Genomic DNA, 9,388 nt, shown 5'->3' with positions numbered 1-9,388 from the left:
CAGACGTTTGTTGTAAATAAATAAAAGATAAAGATAGACTACCTGTTGGTCTGGATGAGGAGCAGGAGGACAGAGAAGCAAACAGTTGTGCGCCGCACCGGATGATGCAGCCGGGATCCGTCCGTCATCCAGCCTCAGCACCGGAGCGCCGCTTCAACCTGCACGTCTGCCTGCAGAGCGTCAGAGAGGCGGCGCTCGGAGCTGCCGCTGGGTCCTAACGCCCTCTGAATGCAGGGCTTCCACAGGTATCAGGAAATCTGCTTCACTGTGTTAATGACGTTGTTTTTCTACCGGCCCGTGCAGGCAGTGACGTCACCGCTAGCCCAGCGGCTGTACCGAACTACGGAGCCGCATTTCTGCTGGATGTTGATGATAGAGGATCAGGATGAGCAGCGCCCACAGATATAGAGACACTGCTGAGCTTTCAGAGGCGGTGTTGACAGGAGATCCTCAGGTGTTACAAGCTCCAAATTATTTATATTCATAGCAGAGTTAGGAAATAATAATCATTCAATTCAGGTCAGTTTATTTCTATAGCTCCAGTTCACATCATGTCATTTCAACGCACTTTACAGTTCAGCCAGATCATCCAGTCAGATTGATTCAAAGTTTTCTATCTAAGGAACCTTTGTTTCTAGATGTTGGAGATTGGCCTGTTTTCCAGTGTAGTCCTGTTTCTCTGACTGTGACTAACTGGATGTGCTCTCTTTCATCCTCTGACATGGGAGCTGGCTCGGAGCTCGTCTGCCTGGCTGTGTGTTTCCTGGACGGGGCTGTCTTTTAAAGTTGCTTTTTCTATGCCTGCTTCTGTCTCCTTGAACCCCAGTTGGCCTCAGCAGATGGCCGCTCACACTGAGCCTGGTTCTGCTGGAGGTTTCTTCCTGTTAAAGAGGAACACTGTTTTTTTTGTTTGTTTTTTTTTACATCGGGTCCTTGATTTTACATTATCCATCATGTTCTACTCACCCATATGAGTTTTGTGTCATTTGGAGCCGTTCTGAAGATATTCTGTTAGGTTATATCCAAGTAATGTCTTCCTATGGGCAAGGAGTTGAAACTAAATTGTTCATAATTTATTCTTTATGGTACGCCAGCATTCATAACATGTAGGTGGATCACTGTCCCCCAGACATCCGCAGTTATTTTTTTTAATATTTAAATTTTTTTCAAACAAAGCTGTGCGTGTATGACATCATCCGCGCGCCGAACTGGAGTTGTGACAGGCAGCCCGCGCCACAGGCGGCTACGCTCTACCCCTTCTATTCATTCAGCTGATTGCATCAACTCATTGACTCTTCAGCAATCCCTCATACTAAGCATGCTTGTATGCAGTGGAGAGGAAAAACTCCCTTTGAACAGGAAGAAACCTCCAGCAGAACCAGGCTCAGTGTGAGCGGCCATCTGCTGAGGCCCACTGGGGTTCAAGGAGACGGAAGCAGACATAGAAAAAGAAGCATAGATGCAAAAGGCAACTGTCAACCAGCTCCACAGGCGGCCCCGTCCAGGAAACACACAGCCAGGCAGACGAGCTCCGAGCCAGCTCCCATGTCAGAGGATGAAGAGAGCACATCCAGTTAGTCACAGTCAGAGAAACAGGACTACACTGGAAAACAGGCCAAGCTCCAACATCTAGAAACAAAGGTGTTGATGGCAGCAGCACAGCTGATATTTCTCTCCAGGATGGAGTCACAGCCAAACAGGAACAGACCAGATGAAGCTACTATGAGAAAAAGTTGCTTGCTTGTGATAGGAAATAAGATGAGAATCTCTGAAAAAGTAAAAAAAGTTGATCAATTCTTGATTCCTATCTTATTGTTTATTCTTTCTTTAACAATCTGCATAAAAACCTTTTCTATTAATTAGCTCTACTGACCAACAGAATGAGATAGAGGATCTGAAAGGCGTAACCGAAGCAAGAATATTTATACTGATGAGGGGCAACTAGATTCTAGACATTCAACTAAAGAAGCTGAATCTGAACCACTAGCACTGAGATAAAAGCGGGACAGAGTCGTGACAATAAATGCTGGGAAAAGAAGGATTAGTAGTTGTATTCTGCTAAGAACTAATTATAAACGGACAAAACATTTGGTTTTTCAGAGGTTTATTTACAATAAACATAAAAAAAAAACATGGATTACGGTATAGGTATATTCGTTAATCATCATGGATATTTAGGACTTTCTTTGATCAACCATTAAATATACTATTAAATAACAAAAAATGTTACCTTTTTAACATGGAAAAACGTTCAGGAAGTATAAAGAAATGAGTTTTATTTTCTGGTGCCAGACGAATCTTTCAGCAAGAATCCAGGATGAATGTAGTGTTGAAATGTTTTGACGCCGCCTGCTCTGTTTACATTAGATTTCCTTTTAGCTCGGCTGCATTGCCGCTCTGGTTTTGCATTTCTAACATCAGTTCCCGTTTCTCTGGTCCCATCTTGTTTTTTGTTCTTTTCAGCTTTGCATATTTATGAGCCTCAACTAGTTATCCTTGTTTATCCCTGATGCTGAATCATGCTGGTTTCTACTTCTTTAACAGGGGAAAAATCCAAAAACACATGAACATCCTCTAGAAAAAGCTAATTTCCAGTCATTATTGAAGAACACGCCCAGAGTATCTTTGGTAGCGTCTCTGTAGGGGTTATTCCTGCTGTGTCTGACAGTGTGTTAATCACAGGGAAATAAATAAAGCATGGGGGCTAAGGGCTGAGGGCTAAATCCAACAGACTGCTGGTGTTCAGTCTGTCACATGCATCACCTTTCCTCAGGGAACCTGGACTCAGCCCATTCCCCCCAGTAGAATCATACCATCAATTATTCAGTGCATCATTTTTTGTTTTTGTTGTGGTTATATTTCCTGAACACCTTCCAGGGTCAGCATGACCTGTTGTATAACTGTCCTGTCAGTGTACAGATAGGTGATCTTGCAGCGCCTCCCAGTGGTTCCAGGATAGCATCACACACCCAGTAACCCCTAAAGGGGCCCATCATGTCCTGCTACTTTAATGGCTTCACCTTCTCCCAGGCTGCAGCCCAGCTCCAAAAAGCAGAGCCACTGCTGAGCAGGAAGTTTTGCATTAGTGTATTACCAAAATGCTCACATCTTTGTTTGTTAGAAGCTTTAGGTTATTATTGGAGTTATTTTGATGGAGACAGTTGCAGCATTTTGAACTTTTCTGAGGTCAGTTTCTGAGCCTTGGTCCATAATTGATCTGAATACTGCAGTGGAGGGTGCCAGGACAGGACTGTTAGCAGAACTACCATTTTAATGGGGCAGAGCCTTTAAAAAAACATGTCAACATGGAGCACTGATGGTACCAGCTAATCTGCCTTCATAATCCCCAGAGAGGAGGGCTGAAACAATTCAATCAGATTAATCAATTATTGGATTGATAATCAACTAATTTAGCAGAGGTGGAGAATCCAGGTCTAGAGAGTAAAAAGCCTGTACAGAGATCACTGCCAACCATTTGCATAGCCAGCTACACACACTGACCTCTATTCATTCACTGGATGGCATAAGCGTCGTTAGACCTATTTAAGGGTGGTTTCAGTCACCCTTTCTTTGGCATTAGCCACCCTATAATTATTTTGCGATTTAAAAAAAAAAAATATATTTTTTCCTCATATTTTCCCAAAACAAATGCAGTAAAGCACCGAATAAAAGCCATAAAGAAGACAAGTTAATCTGAACAATCATAGGCGTAACTTCCTTAAGGACTGGTGTGGACATGTCCCCACCAATATTTTGTACACGTATTTTGCTTTCGGTGCTGTGTATTTCTGATTAAAACCCCATTCATGCCGCTCCTCAGAAAGAAAATAAAAAAGTTCTCCCCGCTGCTCACCGTCCACAAACCCCGACAAAAAAACTCAGAAAAAAGAATCTGTTGCCTCTCGCTTTCTCCCCATCACCCCCCTCCAACCTCTCCCCATAACATTTGAATTGAAGATATCCGCGGGTGACGGGTCGGGTTCGGTAGTCATCCTAACGGGTTCGGGCGGGTGCGGGTTGGTAAAACTCGACCCATGCAGGTCTCTAAGCTACACTACATTCAGTATCGTTGCCATAGAAACAGACAACAGCGCCAATATATCAGAATTATACTAAAACACACGCAAATAATTTCCCACATAAAAAACAGGACTTTCAGTCCATTACAGTTTTCCGTTTTTAGAGGGTTGTTTATTTTGCGTTTATTAAGTGATGGCTGTGGTATATTAGCTTTCACTGCTATAAGCTTTCGCAGCAGTGATTGATTAATTTAAGCAGCTGCTCTACTGATGGTCTATCGGAGTTGGTGTTTAGGTTGAACATAAAGAACACCTTTTATTTGAAGCTTCTTGTAGCTACTGTTTTAATCCCGGCTTTACTTAAAACTTTTTCCTGACTTTGATAGTGTTGCCATTCAGTAGCAAGCACTGCGCCCCTTTTTCTTTTATATGTACATTTAAGATTTAGCGTGTTATGTTGACAACTCATGAGCAAGCTGCTTTTTGCAATCTAGCAGGAAGGTAAGGATAGGATCTTGCAGGTGTGACGTCACTCTGCAGGGGGTCCAAAGATAAAAGATTTAAACAATTTTGGCATTGGAATTTCAGATTTAAGGGAGTTAGAAAGTTCACTTAGTAAAAGTGCAAATAATAAATCTGATTACCGATTACTTTTAAGCTGGTTGAACATACTGCGACAGACTGGTGACCTGTCCAGGGTGATCCCACCTCTCACCCAGAACGTGGCTGGAGATATGCACCAGCACCTCCTGATCCCACTGAGGGATAAGGTTAAAGAAAATGGATGGTTGAACATAGTCCGCTCTCCCAGATTCTATCAAATCAGTATTGATACCCTCAGGGGCGGATTTAGGACATTTGGGGCCCTAGGCAAAGACAGGCAGGGGGCCCCCTGAGAAGTAAACCCATAAAACAGACCCATTCTACAGATAGAGAAATGTTAATAGAATAGACATCCATTATTTGTTCTAGGTTTTGTCCCTCTCTTCTTGTCCCTTTTTCCTCTCTATTTATCAGCGTTCTGATGGCATTTTAGCCAAAGGATTTTTATCAAAAACATAATTAATGTGCACAAATAAGGATTAGTTGTATTAACCATACATGGAAACAGAGTTTTATGGGGCCCCCAGAACTTGGGGCCCTAGGCAACTGCCTAGTGTTGCCTAATGGTAAATCCCCCCCTGGATACCCTGCTGGTGGATGTTCTTGACGGAAAGACGGAGTTGCTTAATCATATTCTGCTTAAGGTCCCATAAGATCTTGTCCGAGTCCTGGTTTAAAAGTAAATTAATTTTAAAAAGTGACCCAAAATTGACTGTCAATAAATGTTCTACAAAATTGATATATTTATTTGATTTCTTTGATTTGTACTGTCTGTTTAGATTTATGTGATATTTTTTGCACAAAATATATAAGTGAATATTGTAACAGTAATGATTTCAACTGTAAGCATTAAATTGATAAATGTTATTCGCATTTTTTTGGCTTTATCCTTTCCAACAAAAAAAAAAAAAGGCGTCGCGCAGGGACCTCCCTTTCCTTATAAGCCGTCCCCACCAACTTTCAACACAAAGTTACACCCTTGTCTTAGACAACGCCTTAGCAGGTGCACTGAAAAAATTCGGCGCGCGCATTATCTTCTAGGGGCTGAGCCACCCTTGTCTCTTAAACCTAGAGATGCCCCTGCTGGATGGCTTATAGCCCGAAAAAGGTGAAGCCACCGGCCGCCATATTGGTACTCCCCACTCACAAGGAGATGCCCTATAAAAATGCCGTCAAGTGTATCATTTGGCTAAAAAAACAAGCAGTTTTCTGGTTGTGGGAAGACGATCCACTGGTAATTTCCCAGTCAGTGGATGAACTAACCAATAAATCCATCTATACTCCAATGGATTGTATAGTAAAATATGTAGAGCAACATTAGTCTGGCTATCTCAGACTGACTGGAAGACATTTTCTGAGTTATCCACTGACACTGGGTCTAATGGTAGAAAATAGAAAGAGTAAAGGAAGTAATTCACTGTGAAATGTCAGTGTAGTAATTCTTTATTGAGGATGATGCTGTTGATTTGTAGTGAAAAAGTCATGATATATTGCATGTTATATTGATGATGGGGGGGGAGCAACTGAATCACGCATGCACACTTCACAAATAGGAAAATAGCATTAACAGAAATGTACTTTTAATTCAGTCTTGATGTAAAATTTAGAAATTATATGCAACATGTTATAACAATAATGTAATAAATACATGTATTTTACTTGTACATCTATGTAGCACTTTTGGCACATCTGTATTATTCTGCTCCATGAATAAGTTTTAAATTATTGTGATGGATTTTTATAATATGTTATATTACATGATTTATAGACTTCATAATGACTATGCAATGTTATGGGCCTTTTTTTTAAATTATAAGTTAATTTAAACAGCTAGTCTGTGTCAAAGTGATGAATTTATCCTTATTTTAATAGTCTTAAGTCCCCCTGAAAAAGAGAACATTGTTCTTCAATGCTGTAGCGCACAGATTGTTTAATATTGCGACTGGTTTAACTTTGGAGTACCAATATGGCGGCCGTTTGGTTCACTTCTACCCCGTACTACCAGCAATCCAGTGACTAGAGATCAGTGGCTCCACTACATGGACCGATAACCTGGTGAATCGGACAGGATGAAAGAAAAGAAGGCAGGGATTCTACTTTCTGGACCTGGATTATCCACCTGTGTTATTTAGTCATGGATAAATTAACTGGACTATAGAGACTGTAAAACCTGCCTTTAGCCGACAGCGGGAGGCTTAGAGCATTATATTATATTAATTAATTATATCAAAATTGTAAAACAAATATAAAAATTTAGCATTTAAGATAGAAAACAATCTTTTTTATCAGTCATTCTTCTCTATCCAGAACTTGAGTGGAAAAGTGTTTCATCTGGTATTATTTAGGAAAAGATCTTTAACCCATTTAGGCCTAAAACGCCTGGAAAAAACACCTTAAACACCTATGGCCGATTTTAAAAAATACCCCTAAAACCTTAAGTTTTTCTGTAAATTCAGCGACCGTGTCAACGCCTAGTAAATTATCATATCTCAGCTTCTGTAGCAGATAGAAACAAAATTCAAAAAGTATTTGAAAGCTTACACCTGTGGCTTTCCTGGGAAATTGAGTTTATTTAGATACTCCTTCACAAAAATAAACAATGTAAAAGTAAAGTGAACAATAATATGTTCAATCAAAAATAGTAAGAAAATAATAAATATCAACTTGTGTCAGTGACTTGATGAACTGTTAAGAACAAGAACAGAACATACTGATGACTTAAACAGTCGGATTCACATGTAACGACGATAGTGCTTGCCGAAGCACTCAATGTGCAGTGGCAGGCTGCACTGTTTACAACCATACACAGTTGGCCCACCTACTTTTTCAGTGTCCGAGACAAGCAAACACTCCCTACACTGTTTGCGCTTGTCATAGACTTTTCCACAGTCATGTTGTGGAGGAGGTGTGTCTACTCTGCTACCTGCAGATGGAGCTGGAGAGGGAGGAAGAGTAGGAGATGGTGAGGCAGGAAGAGAAGATGGAGGAGTCACATTAACAGCCCTGGTCCTGTGCGGTGTGATGAGCTGCTCAGCCAGGTCCTCCAGCCAGGGTTTGTAGCCTCTGTACTTGTGTCTGAAGGCTGTTCCTCCAACAGACCTTGCAGCAATGTAGGCATTGTGGCAGGACATAGCCAAGAAAAAGAAAAACACCCTCCTCCACCACTTCTTTGATCGATGCTGGAATCCATAATAGCCAATCATTTGATCAAGCAGATCGACGCCTGGAACACACAGAACACTCAGTTGACACACATGAAACTCAGACATTTGCACTACAAAGACAAACAAAACAAACCTTTCATGTGCTTCTGGTAGTCTGCGAGGGAAGCTGGCACTTCCAACGGGACGTGGTTGGCTCCGTCTTTTTTTCGATTCACTGTCCCTGTCTGAGTTGGATCGTGATGGTTGGAGAGCACCATGACGGTTTTTGTGTCTTGCCAAATACAGAACGTGAGGTCGTCCTTCTGAGCTACCCTGAACTCGTGCTTTTCCATTGAGGTGTTTTTTCTAAGCCTCTCATTCTTTGGGAGTCCAGTCCGGTTGGCACGAACAGTGCCGCAAGCGTTCAACCCATGGGTCTTCATCTCCTCTAACAGAGTTACCCCCGTGTAAAAATTGTCCATATAGATGGACAGGTAAGACCCATAATATGGTCTGGCTAATTCCATCACCACACGGTGTGCGAGACCCTTCTCTATAGAGCCTTCACGACCAGCATACACCTGGAGGTTGGTCACATATCCTGTGGAGCTCTCTGCCATTACCCATACCTTGACACCCCACTTTGTCGGCTTCATGGGGAGGTACTGCCTGAAGGAGAGGCGCCCTTTGAATTTGATCATGCTCTCATCTACAGACACGTTGCCATCTACCTCATACAGTGCCTGGAATCGGTCAAGGAAGTAATTCAGAAACCAGCGCATTTTCCATAGCTTGTCATCCTTGTTGACATCTGCTGCCTGGTTATTCTGAAGGTGTAAATACCTAAAAATGCACACATAAGTTACTTTGGATGAAAGCATCACATAAAATATTGTCAAGCTTTTGTAACACATTTGGCATACAGTTGTTTATTTTTTTTATTTTCAACACTATTCACATTGTAGATTATGACTGAAGACACATGTAATTATGTGATGAACAAAAAGTGTAAGGTAACTCAAAATATATTTTATCTTTGAAATTCTTCCAAAAAAAAGTGAAAAGCAGTAATCAAAGAGAAAAAAAAAATAAAAATTCAACCTTTTATTTTTTCCATATGTGATCATGTCTTCATTGAGAATGTGCAATATAAAACGTTTTTAAAATAAAGAACAAACATTACATAAATAACTATCTGATGATTACTTATTAACAGTATTATTATGCATAATAATGCATATGTCTGTGTTATAAATTGCATACAACTTACCTCCAGATGGCCACAAATCTGTCCCGGGACATATTTTGGGGGAACTGCGTCCTGAAGAGAGGTTTACTCTGTCGCCAATAATCTCTTCGTACTGGCAACACAAGAAGTCCCATGCCCATACACAGCCCAATAAATGTCTTCATCTCCGTCACAGTCACGGGTGACCACTTTGCCATCTTTGCTCTTGTTGGAGTTTGGTTTGTTTGGTCACTGTACCTATTCGTCTCGGTAACAAGATGCATCCAAAGTTCTTCATTAAAAATATGCTCAAATGCCTGCAGCGGTGTGGCGTCTGCAGGCAAATCAACTTTCACTCCAGGTGTGCGGTTGAAAACACTCCGTGCATTGCGGTG

At 41.3% G+C, this 9,388-nt stretch overlaps 2 protein-coding genes across 3 annotated transcripts in view; both read right to left on the bottom strand.

Moving 5' to 3' along the window:
- si:ch211-234h8.7 (uncharacterized protein LOC561627 homolog) overlaps positions 1-232 on the bottom strand; it is a 35,553-nt gene extending 35,321 nt beyond the window's left edge. Inside the window, exon 1 of the mRNA XM_038267566.1 lies at positions 43-232. The gene's annotated coding sequence lies outside the window, so the exon portion shown is untranslated. The remainder of the gene's footprint in view (positions 1-42) is intronic.
- A 6,612-nt stretch (positions 233-6,844) lies between these two features.
- Positions 6,845-9,070, bottom strand: LOC119771527 (piggyBac transposable element-derived protein 4-like). Of its 2 annotated transcripts, XM_038267565.1 has the most exons (3): positions 9,036-9,070; positions 7,920-8,608; positions 6,845-7,845 (listed from the first exon to the last, which is right to left on the bottom strand). In XM_038267565.1, exons 1-3 carry the CDS (start codon positions 9,065-9,067, stop codon positions 7,355-7,357), a joined length of 1,212 nt encoding a protein of 403 aa, XP_038123493.1. In that variant the 5' UTR covers positions 9,068-9,070; the 3' UTR covers positions 6,845-7,354. The 2 variants fall into 2 exon arrangements, with proteins under 2 accessions (XP_038123493.1, XP_038123492.1); XM_038267564.1 differs by lacking the exon at positions 9,036-9,070 and having other exon boundaries at positions 7,920-8,717.
- Between the last annotated feature and the right edge of the window lie 318 nt (positions 9,071-9,388).

This window comes from Cyprinodon tularosa, unplaced genomic scaffold (genome assembly GCF_016077235.1).
Source record: "Cyprinodon tularosa strain WSP-4 unplaced genomic scaffold, ASM1607723v1 ctg678, whole genome shotgun sequence".
NCBI lineage: Eukaryota > Metazoa > Chordata > Actinopteri > Cyprinodontiformes > Cyprinodontidae > Cyprinodon > Cyprinodon tularosa.
The sequence above is the reverse complement of the archived record's forward strand: the minus strand, read 5'-3'. Positions and strand labels throughout refer to the sequence as shown.